The sequence below is a fragment of the Chlorocebus sabaeus genome, chromosome 17 (assembly GCF_047675955.1).
Source record: "Chlorocebus sabaeus isolate Y175 chromosome 17, mChlSab1.0.hap1, whole genome shotgun sequence".
Taxonomy (NCBI): Eukaryota; Metazoa; Chordata; class Mammalia; order Primates; family Cercopithecidae; genus Chlorocebus; species Chlorocebus sabaeus.
The window spans coordinates 71,938,510-71,955,127 of NC_132920.1; the positions used below are offsets into that span (position 1 = coordinate 71,938,510).

The 16,618-nt window shown below is 32.9% G+C and overlaps 1 protein-coding gene across 50 annotated transcripts in view; it reads left to right on the forward strand.

The window, feature by feature from the left end:
- Positions 1-16,618, forward strand: part of RIMS1 (regulating synaptic membrane exocytosis 1) — a 499,940-nt gene that overhangs the window by 342,840 nt on the left and 140,482 nt on the right. For 28 of the 50 annotated variants that reach the window (XM_008013531.3, XM_008013512.3, XM_073006134.1 and 25 more), the window contains 4 exons: positions 3,007-3,163; positions 3,874-3,999; positions 5,588-5,650; positions 10,830-10,919. In XM_008013531.3, coding sequence (XP_008011722.1) covers positions 3,007-3,163; positions 3,874-3,999; positions 5,588-5,650; positions 10,830-10,919 — 436 coding nt within the window. Of the gene's footprint in view, positions 1-3,006; positions 3,164-3,873; positions 4,000-5,587; positions 5,651-9,850; positions 9,929-10,259; positions 10,374-10,829; positions 10,920-16,618 lie in introns of all 50 variants that reach the window. The other 22 variants (XM_008013509.3, XM_073006153.1, XM_073006140.1 and 19 more) reach the window with 4 other exon arrangements.

Genomic DNA, 16,618 nt, shown 5'->3' on the forward strand with positions numbered 1-16,618 from the left:
TCTGTATGGCAAATATAATTAGTCACATAGTAATATACAATACATTTTAAGTGAAGAGGAAAGATGAGTCAGTAAAATAAGGACAAGAAGCTAAATTAAGTGAGGTGATAAGTTAGCACAGTGCATTCCTATGTACTTTTAAATGTTGGTTACAAATTTGCTTCTATATTTCTAGCATCCAATATGAAGAAAAAATTTGTTTTGATATGGAAGTCATCTTCTATATATGTTTAATGTACTCAAGGAAGTTCCTGGTTGTATATTATCTAGAGAAGCTCAAAAGCTCTATACAAAATGTTCTACTACAGCCAAAACTTAAACTTCCTAGTGCCTTGGCTTTTCTAGAACACAAAATTCTCTGTTTTTGTTTCATGTGCTTACTATCTTTTTCCAGTTAGGGAAATATAGCAGGTTTTCAGCAGTTGAGACTGCCAGAGCCACATTTTATTAACTTTGTAGTTATAGCCTTATTGTTATTTAAAGTAAAAAATTTTAGCTGATTAAGAAGAATAAAAATGACCATATACAGAATGCCCTCATCTGAGGTGAGGAATCTAGCAACTTCAACCAGAAAATGAGAAAAAAGAATCTCTAATCTCTGGTCAACTAAAACATTGGGATTACCACAAAATAGTTTCATCCTAGCCGGGCATGGTGGCTCATGCCTGTAATCCCAGCACTTTGGGAGGCCAAGGTGTGCAGATCACAAGGTCAGGAGTTCCAGACCAGCCTGGCCAATATGGTGAAACCCCATCTCTACTAAAAATACAAAAATTAGCTGGGCCTAGTGGCACACACCTATAATCCCATCTATTTGGGAGGCTGAGGCAGGAGCATCACTTGAACATGGGAGGCAGAGATTGCAGTGAGCCAAGATCATCCAGCCTGGGTGGACAGCGAGATTCCGACTGGAAAAAAAAAAAAGTTTGATACCAGTCATGGTTCTGAAGATAGAGTGCATGTTGTCAACAATAAATTAAACATCATGTGAAGAAAATAAAATTTTTTGTAAAAAGCAACTATAAATTTAAAAAGCAAAGAACTTTTTCTTTGTAAATTGCAAAGAACTATAAATGCATATTTATTTGAGATCATTTACTATAGAGTCAAATGTTAAAACTTTGAATATTATAGCGTATGTTATATTCAAAATGACTTTGAGTCACCAAAATAGTACACATTGCCTTCAGTGTACTTTCTCTTTATGAATTCAGAACTTTCTAAGTTACATTGAAAGTTGTTAATATGTTAAAAGTTTTAAGATTTCACTTGTTTCCTTAAAGTCCTTTCTTAATAGGACAAAAAAGACATTAATTTCTATATAAACACAAAGAATCCAAGAAACAAATTAATTATATATCTTTAACAGCAAGATGCCAAAATTCTCTAAAATTTATTCTGTAATAATTAATTTTACAAAATCTATTTATATACCTTGAATATGCACTTAAATCTCGAAATAGGGCTCATAAGTCAATATTGGCCTTCCATAATTATTGTATAATTGATACCAAATGGTAACTAAAAATGTTTAAGTAATTCAGACTATGGATTAATTGTCTTTAAAAAACAGTCACTTTTTTTTTTTTTTTTTTTTACAATGAGCTATGTATTAATAGTGTATGCCCTACATGTTAACTTAGTGGGTCTCTTTCTAGCCTTAATATTATAATTTCTAGTCTTAAAATTACAATATAATATTACATCTGAATAACAGACTTTTTACACAAAACTCAATAGCTTAGTTGGTATTTTGATAAGATAAAAAATTAAAGTATTTGAAATTATAAATTATACCATTTATGATCATTAAACATATGTTTTTACAGAGTGACAAAATGGTTGTATTTATTTGGTCTGAATATTGTCAAAGTAAGTGTAACGAAATGTTTGAAGTCCCTTAAAATTAGGCATAAGATCATGGATTTACAGTATATAAACTGCTAGGGACTATTAGCCTGCCTTTACTCATGATGTTTCATAACATATTTTTGAGATAATGTGAGAGTTACCAAGTAAAAAATGAGCAACAGTTTTAGCTTCCCAGTTAAATTTAATGTATTTATGCTTTATGTATGTTTTATGTAGTTGTAAATATAGTTTTTTGTTTTTACTTTGGCCACATAATTTTTTAATTTTCCTTATGATAATAAAAGACAGTGACCCTTGTGAAAAAATTTTAAACCCTAAACTCTTATTTTGGTTTTGAGATTACTGTTTTATCTTAACCAAATCAGAGACAATATAAACCTTAACTTCAGGGGAAAAGTAGCTGTTATAATTAATTTCAAATTGCAATATGTTAACTATATTATCTTAATTATGCTAATTAAAATAATTATGGAGTAGTTTCAGATGTGTAAGGCAGATATGGCAATTGGTTTTTTAGAAGGGTTCATTTTCTCTACATTATTGTGATCGTCATCTTCAGTCATATACTACATTTGAAAATTGCAGTATTATTTGTGGTTTCACAATCAGTATAATGGTATACTTAATCAGTATAATGGTGAAGATCTCCTACTCTTCTTTGTTAATTAAAACTGAAATAATATATTCGTTTTCTTATTAAAGAGGCCATTTGCAATCCAACTAAAGTAATTTATCCTCTACAATAAAAATTGAAATGAATAATTTATTTAAATTTATTAAATATATTTCTAAGCATTGACATATATTAACTATAGTTTCCTGTCAAGCGCTTCATTTGTGTTACTAAGTCACAAACTCATTCATTATTTACATTGAAACAGTATCCCAACTCATCATAATGTCTGAGGCATCAACTGTCATATTCGTATTAGTATCTCCATGGTACCTTTGAGCCAACTGTAACCTGTTTCAGTGCATGTATATGTTACACTCTATGTAGGTATACTTAACTGATTGCATGACATGTATTCTTCATAGATCAATGGCTACTTTAGTGTAATTTTATATTTCTGTGTTAATGTTTGCATTACAGAAGAATACTGACTAAATGTTTTCTGTGTGTACTCTTGCCAGTAGGCTATAGGTCTAGTGCTAGAGAAAGTAAATCTACAACATTAACTGTGCCAGAACAGCAAAGAACAACTCATCACCGCTCACGTTCAGTATCTCCTCATCGCGGCAGTGATCAGGGAAAGCCGCGTTCACGTTTACCAAATGTGCCATTACAGAGGTAGGCTTTGAAATGGGCTCAGTGTCCCTGACAGTACATTTTTATTATAATGCAGTGTAAATTGCTGCAAAACTAACTGAAATGAAAAAGTAGTTTGGTCAAATTATTTTTTTCAGAATTAACTGTAGGCAAAATGCTTTTTTATTCTTTATCCAACCTATATGGCAGTCTATTTTAATCTGAATAAATTTCCCAGGGAGTAGAAATCGTTTGTGTCCCAGGAATAGTTTTTGAATAATTGGCTTGTATTCTGTTTGCTAGTTTTCTTTCTTGTTAGAAAAAAAATTGTAGCAAATCAGAATTGTGGAGAGAAGTGGCAAAGAGGATAAGGTTAAGAGACAGAATGGACTTTGAAGAGATTTAGGATTGTCTCTTTGAAGCACTTTAAATGATTGGAAATATAAATAAAACATATAATATACTGCTCTACTTCATTTTACTCTGATACACACTCCTGAAATTGTAATTAATTATGCCGATGAAAATTGTTTTTTGGTAGAAGTGTGAAAGAAGGTTGGAGAAATGCAGCCACAGGCAAAAACTCGTAGAAAATAAATACCCTTAACTCATTGATAAAATAGGTTTTGATTATGACGCAAATACTTTTCAGTGTTTATTTGCATATCACTGTCAGTTCCTTCACTTTAGTCTGTCTGCCTGTTTTGGGAAGATGAAACAATTTGACACATAGAATTTTGTAATCACTTTAGGAGTTTAGATGAAATTCATCCAACAAGAAGGTCACGTTCTCCAACCAGACACCATGATGCCTCCCGAAGTCCAGTTGATCATAGAGCCAGAGACGTGGATAGTCAGTATTTATCAGAACAAGACAGGTATTTTTCAAAATTATGATCTCAATGTTATGAATTTTTGTTCTGTTTTAATATATACAGATATTGCGGCATAGCACATTAGACAGTAAAAGTATCACTCAAAAATGAACTTCTCTCAAGCAACAGCTGTTAAGATATTCTAAAATGCAACTCTAGGAAATATTTGGCTAATATTATATTGTTATAATTATCCAATTTCTTTTACAAAATCAGAATTTATGCTTAGACAGCTTTAAAGGTACAGCTTGTTGACTTAGATGTTGACCTAAATTATAGAAGGGAGCCTGCATAGGCAGTTTTCAAATACTTTATTTATTGTGGATCACAATATTTGAGGTATTAGTAATCATAAAAATTATGTTATTTATATAATTTAAAACATTGTGGATACATGTCATTTGAAAGTTAATTTCAGAGTTTCTATGAGAACTTCAATAATAATGTTTCTGTTATATTCCTCTTTTCATAAAATCTCTTTCTAGAAAATGCCTAGAATACAAAATATTGAGATGAATTCTTACGGGGATATGTATTTAGATTTAATTCTGCATTTGTGAACTAATGTTTCATGGAAACAGTTACTATAAGTCTACATTATGAATCTGTTGCTTTGCATGCCCACAGACTTTCTTCTTGAAGTAACCATATACCTGTACATTTAGCCTGATTATAAGCTCAGGATCTGATTTAAGGTTTTGTAATACCCACCTTGTTGAATATTCTCTTCTGGCTTTTTAAAATGGAGAAACTTTCAGTAGGAGTAGGGTCATGATAGTGGTGCTAAATGATTTTTTCGCCATGGAGTCAAGGACACAGAACCCTAGTAGAACTTCTTGACCTACCTAATTGCCATCCTACTGTAGAAAGTAGGGTTGTGACCTTCAAGAATGGAGTCACAATAGGTACTAGGATGAAGAGCTGCTCTGAGGAATAGGATTCCAGACATCTCAGCTTGAGTTGAATGAGGGCTGTTTTATCAACATTCATTTGGGCCACCATGAGTTTAGGTGAGGAGGGAAAACACAGGGCTACTTGACCAGGGCAGTCAATATTGTGAAATTAATTTGGATATAGATAAAGTATTAATTTTAAAATAAAAATTCTAATCAATTATATTGTTAGTTGGTTAGTAAGAAACATAATATGGTATTGCATTTTCAGTGGCTATAAAAGCCAAGAAAACTACCACGCTTTAATTTGTTACAAAGATATAAAAATGTTCGGAGTTCCCATTGGTATCAGGCCAAATTTATAGTATTAAAAAAATACTCAGTTATCTATAATTGGAAACAGATTCCTATATCTTATTTGAGGAATATTTAATTTTGTTTTGTTTTAATATTCTATAAAATCATTTTGAAATATAATGGCAAATCAGCAACAGCTAGGACTTCAATCATAGTATTTGTACTTTATTGTTTAAAATTTTTAAATGCTTTCATGTTTATTTTTGTTTAACCTCTCAAGCAAATATGCTAGTGCAGACAATCTGGTTTTTTCCCTTTTCATGTTTTCATTGGCATACCATTGGCATAACCCATGTCTCATAATTTATCTGTTTCACTCACCACCCATCCTGTCTGTGCAGTGAGCTTCTTATGCTGCCCAGAGCAAAACGAGGACGAAGTGCAGAATGCCTACATACTACCAGGTAAATACAGGGATTTGGTAATGGTGATTGTGTGTGATGACTCTCTTTCCATTCTATTATTCTTCCGTCTCTCCCTTAGTGGTATTATTACAAGCAGGTCAAATAAATTTCCCAAGTATTCCAAATTTGTTTTGTTTTATATTGAGGTTATGGAAGACGTTCCAAATATATTTCAGTTCTGATTCAGCCAGACTACTTTGCCATCTCTACATTCAAAAATCCAGAGACCAATGGGCCTCTCTGGGACTGTTTTAATTCCTAAAACTGAGGAACCAGTTTCTGCAATTAAAATTCTAAATGCTCACTGTGAGTGCCCCCAACCTTCCCACACATATTCCTGTCTAGTCACAAGAGGTCTAATCTGTGTATGGCAGTGTCATTGTTTCATAATTGTGAGTTTGCTCTGTTTTAGTCTTTTTTTATTTCCTTTTAGAATTTATTGTTGTTTATATTCTGTTTGCTTTTGATAAAATCTTTAACAGTTCATTTTTAGTGGCTGAGCTTCAGCTTCTTTCCTGATGAAAAATGAAGATGGTCAACCTGATCTTAACTATCCTAGCCCACTAGTTGTCAGAAATGCTGCAGCACAAACTTTCCCACAAAGGCATATAACAATATGAATACCTCTTTAGAACTGACAAAATATATACTTTTTGCTTCTAAATTGGAGCTTAGAGCCTGATGCTTTATGTTAATCTCATTACATCTTTAATTTCATATCCAAAGTAAAACTTCTTACAGATTACTCATGAAGCATATTCTATAAATACTTAATGTATATTTGAAATGAATATAGAAGTTAAGGAAGTAGTAAGTCAGTGAAACAAACTTAACACATAATAACCAAACTCAAATATTTTAGCCAATGAAAAGTAAGAGGAAAGAGAAGGAAAGAGGTATAACCGCAGTACTTGCGATGCAAAGACAAATGCATGATTTATGATGTCTGTGTGTAATATGTAGTTCTGCCCAATAATGCAAACAAAATTGGACTAATAAAATTTGTTTGAACTTTTTACAGTCTAAAATTATACTACTGATAACTGCTGCCATGTTTGCTTGAAGTGCCACAGGAAAAAATCGAGGAAATTATTAGTTCTATTTGCTGAGAAAAAATGTAAAATCATGCATATTATAAAAACCTACTGAAAGTCAAAGCATAAACTATCCAAGTTTATTATGACTTGTTCTTCTTAACAAACAATTTCATAATAAGAATGGTTTATTTACTAATTCTGAAAGTTTTCTCACAGTCCTGTTGATGTGACTAAAGCTGCAAAAGAAAAAAAAAAACACGCACATAAAACAAACACAAAAAAAATCATTACATTTTAAGCTACCTAGTATGTGCCTGGCACTCAGTGTGTGAATATGTCTAGGATACTCACACCAGTAGTCTAAATATAATAACTAAAGGTATTTTTTCTTTCCCTTATTTTGTACTTGTAAAATATTATATACTTATATAATGTTATATAATGGCTGCATCATTTTATACAGTCTTATCCTTAAGATTGGTGCTTTGCTAATAATTCTGAGCTCTGCAAGTCCTATTTAATAGACTCTGTATGTTGACTTTGCATTTCCTGATTTAAGCAAATAATCATATTTGTATATATACAATTTAAAAATAGATGAGTATTCAGTGAGGCAGATCACGTTCTGTAGACAGGTACTACAACAAGATAGGAAGCGGAAGCTGAGCTAGCCAAATGTGTCAAATGTGTCAAACGTATGTCACCAGTGGCTTTTCTCCTTCCTGTCTTTCATTCTGTAATGTGTAATGCTAAAAGTATGGAGATAGAGACAATATGAGTTCAAAAATATGTGCGTGTATGTATATATAATCTCTTCTATGTTTATATTCATGTATTTATAAAAACGTTTAATTTATATCTGAATAAAAGCGATTGTCAAAATGTGTAAATATAAATAACCACAGCTTTATATGGATATATCAATAATATAATTTGGTTTCATATAAACTATGGACATTTATTATTTATGTAACTATCCATGGCTAAAATCTAAAGCTTTCAAAATACATCATACCATGTTCACTTAGGACTTTTAAAAATAAAGTCTGAGGATTTACTAGTCTCCAGTAAACATAAGGAAAATAACACTTATTTAATAACAAGCACAGTGTTAAATATTTAATGTACTTTATGTCAATTTCCTGACAGTAATTATATGTTATGAATATTATTATCCTGATTTTAGAGATGAGGAAAAAAGCTAAGAAAGTTTATTTGACGACTAATAGAGCAAGGATTCAAAATCAGATCTACTTGATATCGTCTGCTTAACTAGTTTTTCCAAAAATATGGAAACTTGTCCTATGAGATGTTTCACCAATAAAAGTTTTTGTGAGTCAAATACATTTTGGAAACTTTGCAAATGAAAGTGTCTACCTTGAAATTTAATACACACAGCATATTAAAGTCATGTTCTAAAGAAATCTGTATGTTTAATTTCTTTTCTCCCAAATTATTTAATTGCCCAACCTTTTTTTAGTAATGTGTCTCGAGGAAGTGGTAGTTTAGAGAAAATTCTGTAGTTGCCTTACTGTATCCTAGTGTGTCCTAAATATTGTATACGTGTTATCATACACCCCTGTTAAGTGGATGTTATTTCTCACATTTTGTGGATGTAGAAACAGGCTTGGAGACTTAATCGAATTATCCAGGTCACAGCCAATAAGTGGCAAAGCCAAGACAGGAACTTGAACATTCAGACTATAAATTTTGTGCTATTTTCTAGCTGTTTCCCATTTTATGTTGGTCCCATTCTTGAAAAAAAAAAAAAAATCACTTTTGAAGCAATGCTTAGAAAAGTTTTATAGCAACCTATTACTAAAGATATTTGCCTGAGGTTAGAAGTTGAAAAGAAGACTCCACTGTCTAGAAAGGAGGCTAAATCCTTAGTTTCAGTAAAATTTGTCCTCAACTTGTACTTAATAAGGAGGAAGCTGAAGCGGGCAGATCACTTGAGGTCAGGAGTTTGAGACCAGCCTGGCCAACATGGTGAAACCCCATCTCTACTAAAAAAAAAAAGAAAACAAAACCAAAAACACAAAAATTAGGTGGGCATGGTGGCAGGCGCTTGTAATCCCAGCTATTTGGGAGGCTGAGAGAGGAGATTTGCTTGAACCCAGTAGGCAGAGGTTGCAGTGAGCCAAGATCACATCATTGCACTCTAGCCTAGACAACAAGAGCGAGACTCTCTCTCAAAAAAGAAAAGAAAAGAAAATGGCATTTTAGTTCATTTTTTAACTGAAGCTTTATGAGATTTCCTTTGATTTGATCATTAATATAAACATGATTAAACCAGTGAGGTGTTTGATGTTTAGGAAGTCTTTGATAAATGTTTATTCCCTTCCCTCTTGGTTGTGCTTTACTGCTAGCTGAAGTAGACGATAGATTTTCATAATTAGTCAATTAAATTTATAGAACATTTTTAAATTATCAAAAAATATATGGCTTGAACTAGTTTGTCCTTCATGGCATAGACAGTCCAGAAACCCTCACAGATTTTAAAGGAATCAGGTGCTATTGGGCCAATTTTCTGCCAGTTCAAAATCCATATTCTGGTTTGCATCTAATGCCTACCTTACCCTACTTCCAAAGGTAAATTTCCTGTGATTGGGTCTGGATCCAGACAGAAGCTGATAAGTAGAAAGAACTTGCTCCTCTGCAATCAATTCTTGGCTTTTTGCTGTTTTCTTTTTTTGCTGCTGTCTGGTACTGTAACCAGCTGTGTCCCTGGAATGCTAGTCAACACTTTGTTCTGTTTTAGAACATTAACTCTTTTAGTCATATTGTAACTCCAAAATTATATAAATTAGTTGATTTTTACTTTTAGCTATGAGTTGTTTACTTCCATAGAAGTAGGCGTAATATTAAATCAGAGATTAAGTAGCACATTTAACTATTGATCAATAATTCCTAGAGTTTGGTCAGCAGGTATTTTTCTAATTCAGATAATTAAATAATGAGTATTTTATGAAGTCAAGTGTCTATGATTTCATATTTTAATAATTGTCTTCCCTTCAAATAGTTATTGTGGTTCTTTTGAGAAAAAAGTGACAAAAGATTTATCTATATAGCTTTATAGGCCTCCTACTTTCTGAATATCTTTAAAAAATTGGTTTCATATATATTTTTCTGTTTCCTGCGTGTTTGTGTTGCTATGTTCCAGACATCTTGGCAGGCACTATAAAACATTACCTCCCAAGATGCCTTTATTACAGAGCAGTTCTCACTGGAATATTTACAGGTAAGAGCCACAACAGTGAGTCCCACCCAGTTATAAAGTAATTCCTGATCCCTTGCCTACTAAAAATAGAAAATTCACATTCTAATAAAACATTAAATAGAAAATATTTACATTCTAATAAAATATTCTTTTGAAATAATTATACAGTGAGAAACATTAAATTAATGTTATCTAAAATCGTTTTAACTATAAAACTTACTACTAGAATAATTCTCTAAATGAAATCTACTAACTCAAATGTCAGAAGTCTAGTTGCTTTGTCATTTGTATATTGTACTTATTGATTTTAATTATAATTTATTTTATTTTTGTGTAATTTTAATTTGTGAAGCTCAGTTCTGCCTGCACATACTAAGACCAAATCAGTGACTAGACAGGACATTTCCCTTCATCATGAATGCTTTAACTCAGGAGTATTGAGATTTACTGATGAAATACTGGTTAGGTAAGAACATATGGAAGTGATATCTTCCATTTCCCTTGTCTATTGTTGTGAACCAAAAAAGTTGAGTTGTAAAGTTATTTCTCCTCTGATGTCCTTCATTTTGTTTTGGTGTGGCATCTGTTCTTGGTAATGAAATTCTAGGCATTTTGTTTTATTGCTTTCTGTATCCAGTTTTTTTCATAAGTAGGTGTGATTTAGTCTCATTTTTCAGTCTGAGACACTTCTAAAAATTATGCAAAGCAATTTAAGCATAATCTTTGTTTAGCTTCATTTTCTAAACAAAATTTTACACTGTCATTCTGTCAACTCTCTCACACCCTTATGAACTGAATCCCAGTGATTCTACATTTTGTGTAAAGGGGACATTATTTTATGCTTTACTCTCTAACATGGTCTTCCTTTCTTTGTTTTCTCTGTCTTTCTCTTCTACCACTGGATGCAATGCACTGGCACTAGTGAACTGCAGCCCTTTCTTGACAGGGCTAGGAGTGCTAGTACCAACTGCTTGAGACCAGATACTAGTTTGCATTCACCAGAACGAGAAAGGTATAAAATAAAGACTTTCTTAATTTCTTATCATTTGTACTAGTGATTTTTTTTCAATCACTTTGTTTTGTTTCATGACAGCCTCACAGGTTTATTCACTCATGTTCACTTTGCTAATTGTCTACATTTCCCCCTCCCTTATTATACATGTCTATGTAGAGATATGCGTACGTGGATAAACCCAAGGGTACACATACACATATTTCTATGAATGTTGTTGCAAATGGTGTGATGTAATTTGTAACTGCTTCTGGCTGCTGCTTTTCCCCTTTTGTTGCTATTCAGTCGTTTTATTGACTATTCAGGAAGCCTTCAGTATGCTGATAATGTTATAGGGTCCAGTGAATTATCCGAAGGGGAGGATCACTTTCCTCTTAGTACCACTGATAAATAGTATTTATAGGTTTAACAACAGTCTTCTGTAAACTCATAACAAGAATTCTTTTTAAATAGAATACTTCCTTTGTATATCTACATTCATTTTTAACCAATCTACTCTTCGATATAATGTTTTACGATAAATTATACTTTGACAACAAAAATGATGTTATTTATAGATTTCCTGATGCCTAACAAAAAGAAATACATATATACGTACACAGACAATTTTGCTTAAAACTTTAATGAATTCTGATTTCAATTTAAATATATTCATTGATGATGTGTTACACTGTCTCTTAGCTGTAAGCATCTAATTTTTCCATTGTGATGGAACTATTTTAATAGACTTAGTTATAATTGATAGTCTTGTTTATAATTGCTATCTCTTTTAAATTAGAGGTCATTCAGAAGACATTTGCATACTACCTCTTTACAAATCCTGAAGAAAAACATTTAGTTGTGCTAATGTAACCCACTTCTCCTTCTTAGTAGGCTACTCAAAGCTTTTCTTTAGGTATCTTTCTAATCTGAGTCTATTCATTTATTCGTAAGATATTTATTTCTGGAATTGAACAATAGGTACAGGTGTGTATATACCTTGTTTTAGCATCTTAAGAATTTACTTTTAAATTGTGTATTCTTTTATATTTGTAAAATGTGTAATAGAAAAAAGTGAAATTTAGTTTGTCTTGTATCCCTTTTGTATTATAGATTTTAGTTGAAATGACTATAGAGTCTTCTAAAATCATAATTGGAACCGTTTTGTCATTCTCTTCGGTCAGATGTAGCCCCTCCCCCAAATAATTTCAAGAGTAACAAGAAAATTTTAAAATATGTTGAGTTATTATTTTCTTACATGTTTCTGGTTAGTAGCAAAACAAGGATAGAAATTCTCAAGTCAGTAGAATCTTCTGACCATAGCAGCCTGACATTTTCAATATTATCCCTATCAGTGCCATCTGATAGAAACATAACACAAGCTGATACTTTAATATTTCCTAGTCGCCATACTAAAAAGATTAAATTAATTGTAATTTTTTAACCCAGCATATTCGAAAAATAATTTTCACATGTCATTATTATACAGACTGTTAGATATTTTGCACTCCCTTTTTTCTGCATAATAAGTCATAGATACTAAAGATAGTTTGTACTTGCAGCACATCCCACTTTGGACTAACCACATTACTGTGCTCAATGGCTTCATGTGGCTTGTGGCTTGTGTACTGGACAGTGCAGATCTGTTGTTATGGTGAACCTATCTAGCATGTGTTCCCTTGTGACACTGAAGCCACAGAGTTTATAAATCTCTGTGTTGGTAAATTTAAAACAGCTCAACCAGTAGACAAATAATATAGGGTCAGTTGTTGCACAGGTTGTTGTAAAGTCCAAGTGAGTGTATTTACCTTGATTAGAAGAAGAAAAAATATCATTGAAAACATATATTCACTCTACATATTGAATAAAAAGGATTTTTTCATTTAAAAACTCAATGATAACAAATCTTGGTATTATCAATTATCCTAAGTTTATTGGGATCACTTTGTTGCCAAGAGGAACAGCAATTTTATGTAATGTAAAATAAACAACAATTATTTTATGTAATGTAAAATAAAACTTAGATAAGGTTTCATCAAATAATTACAGAAGCTGTAGATGCTTATTGGTTTGGAGGATAGAGACTACATGTACCCTTTGTGAACATGCCTATAAAGCAGCTTTGAAGCAGAAGATAACAATATCAAGAGTGGTGACTTTGTTATCTTTGGAGAATGCATCTAAAGCCCCCAGACAGTATGCGGAGAGTAGGAGAAGGGAGTCTTAGGAGGTTTTGAGGATACTTAATTTCTCTAATTTACCACAGGGATTATTGTATTAACGCCTAATATATACATAGTAGACAAAATGTTAGAGTAAATGTTTTAAAAACTTAATTTTATATTCTTAAGAGATGAACATTATTTCTACAAATTTGTGAACTATGGATGGTCAAGCAATTTGATTATTCTAACCCATTTTGATTAACATTTACATGCCTTTATATCAACTTAACTCCTAACCTTTAATACAAGTTTTCTGTTAAGATAAAGGGTGAAATTGTCAAAGCACACTCAGTACTCAATATAATACTTTTCTAATGATTCAGAAGATAAAAGAGCAGCATTCTTTTCCTGAAGGAGTTGAAAACCATCAGATACACCTGTCTTTTCTCCCTTGTTACATGGTTTGGCCTATTTTAACAGATGACTTTTGAATAATGCATGTAAAAAGCAGTTTGGAAAGGAAACCGTTTTAGTTTAGGAGCACCTCCATTTCATGTTCTGTTGATTACACAAATGGAAAACATACTTATGGGTTACCATAATTCAGTGAATTATTCCAATTCAGTTTTGCTTCTTAAATCAATATATTTGAGGTTTATTTGTGATAAGAAATAATTTATCATTTATATCTTCCCATTTCCCTTGCTTCCCTGGATTGGCAAGGAGTGAGTTACAGGCCTGCTATTAACCTTTGTTTTTCTAGGTTTTCAAACAAATTGTTACTTACATGTTCAGAAGCAATGATTTTTAGAGCCACTAGAGAAAACTTACTTTTCTTGGATGGTTTATCTTCTTCCTTGACCTTTGAGGGCAATCATATCCTTGATGAAGGCTTATGAAAAGGTAGTTTATACTTACTGCCTGCATTTTTTACCTTCCAGTAATTCCTGCAATCTGACGTCTGCTCATTCCTAGTGCTCTGTAGCTGTGCTGAAATTCTTCTGTGGTTTACATTGGCTCCCTAGTTGTTCAGCAGCATCTTGCAACATTTTACATTGCCCACGCTGTCACTTGAATCTCTCCTCCATTAAGTACCTCTACAGATTTTCTTAAAACCTCTGTTATGATGTCTCCTTTGAAGGCTTGTATTACTCCCCTGTCCCATAAAGATAGGTATTTCCCTAGCTCCACCTCCAGTTTTCCTCTTTTGCCCTACCCATACTGTCCTGTTCCTTAAATTTTATTTCTATAAAAGGTTCCCACTCCAATACATATGAAGACAACCCTCCACTGTGATTGACCAGGCCTAAATTTCTAAATGGTGATGTCTAAATCAACTTCGTTATCCCCGCTTCAGTCCCTTTACAGCAAAATGCTTCCTCTTTCTAAATATTCCTCTCATTTTATGGTTTTGACATATAACCAGCCACATAATCTGGAACTACTTCTCTTCCTGCTCCGTCACAAATTCAGTCACAATAAATTCATTCACTTCGTTTGGAACAGGTCCCTCACCTTGAATATATTGATAGATAGCCCTTCTCCAATTCCAGTGACACTCCTGCTCCCATTAATTTTCTTAAGTTCTAATAGTCTTTGTTAACTTATATCTCATTTTCTTTCTATTAAAATTAAAATATTCTTCTTCGTTGTCTGCCTAAATATTCTGCTCATTGTTCAAAAATATAGGTTAAATACCATATCTTTGTAAAACCCCTCTTAACCTCCTTCCCTGTTCTCTGTCCCCCCATCAACATGCATGCATACTTCCCTTTCTTTTGCCAGTCGGAATTATTTACTACCTTTTCTGGGCCCACCTAATTTTATATACTTCTATTAAAATACATTGTATTTTACTTAGTACTGTGGTATGTTTGTGTCTTCCACTATATTGTGCTGTTCTTCCACGATATCACCATATAGTGGAAGAAACACACACACTAGGCTTAAGGAAAAGGAAATTCTTAGCTAAAAATCAACAGCTCTGCATTGAATTGAAATAGATATCATAGGTCTTCAGAGTATAACTATCTATTAATTAAAATAAGTTAAATTTAGTTGAAAACAATATTGGGGAAAAAATCGAGGACTGAAGTGAATAATGAGAACAGACAATAAAAATACATATGTGTATAATCAGTTACCTCATTTGGTTTGGTTTTTAATATTTTCTAATTGAGGGCAGGGATAATATCCTATTTCTCTTTTCCATCTTTAGTGACAACATGATATATTTCTTACTTGGTAAATGTTTCATTTGGGGAGTTTAGGGGCTTAAAAAACACCTTCTACTTTTCTATTTGGATTGAGCTGTGAGTTAGACCCAGGTACTAGAAAGATAGGAGATTTAATTTTCACTATAAGTACTTTGAACAGAATTGAAAGCTGTGGCTTTGAGTCTGCAAGATGGCTAATAACTAATCCTAGAATCAGCCAGATTCACTGAGCCACACAAACTTCTGCTACAGGGTCAGGCCTCAGATCTCATCACTGCTTTACAAGTCTGTCTGTTGTGCTGTTTGCAGGCATCATAATTTGGAAAAAGGAATCCAGAAAGGGCTAAGTTTCCTGTGCCCGATTCTTTACCATGGTCACCCATCATATAAGCCGCTCTTTCCTCCTTGGGGTGCAATGAGGAAAGGCTTACTTGAATGAATTTCCCTCGTAATGGAAACATGAGACTTAAGGGAAAGGAGGTTCCTACCTAAAAATCAATAGTTATATATTGAATTGAAATATATTTCATAGATCTTGTTTCAAAGTGTAAGTATTGGATGGGCGCGGTGGCTCACTCCTGTAATCCCAGCATTTTGGGAGGCTAAGGCGGGCGAATCACTAGGTCAGGAGTTTGAGACCAGCCTGACCAACATGGTGAAACCCCCTCTCTACTAAAAATACAGAAAGGAGCCGGGCATGGCAATATGTGCCTGTAATCCCAGCTACTAGGAAGGGTGAAGCAGGAGAATCGCTTGAACCTAGGGAGCAGAGGGAGGTTGAAGTGAGCCGAGATCATGCCACTGCACTCCAGCCTAGGTGACAGAGCAAGATTCCATCTCAAGGAAAAAAAATATGCGTGTGTGTGTGTGTGTGTGTGTGTGTGTGTGTATGTACATATTTATAAGTGAAATTTAGTTTAAAATAGAAAATTTTAAGGACTAAAACGATTAATGAAAACACAATAAAAATATATGTGTATAATCAGTTATCTCATTTGGTTTCTAATGTTAAAATACCTCATTTTTAATTTGTGCTATTTATGGAATTAATGATTTACGTTTTTATATAATGCCTTTTTTAGATAATTAAGCTTCTTAGCCATGTTCTGCCAAGACATATGCACCATTAAAAGATGTGTCTGTATGCAAGTGTAGGTATTAATAGCACATTTAAACACACATTACATTTGTTTTAAAGTTTATCAATGCCTGGGGGAGAGGGAAGAGCTCCAACATAAGTATCATTTAATTGCTTTCTGAGGCCTATCAATTCTCAATCCCTTTATATCAATAGCACTCTTTATTTCTTGGTTAAGGTTCTCATTATTCCTTATCCCCC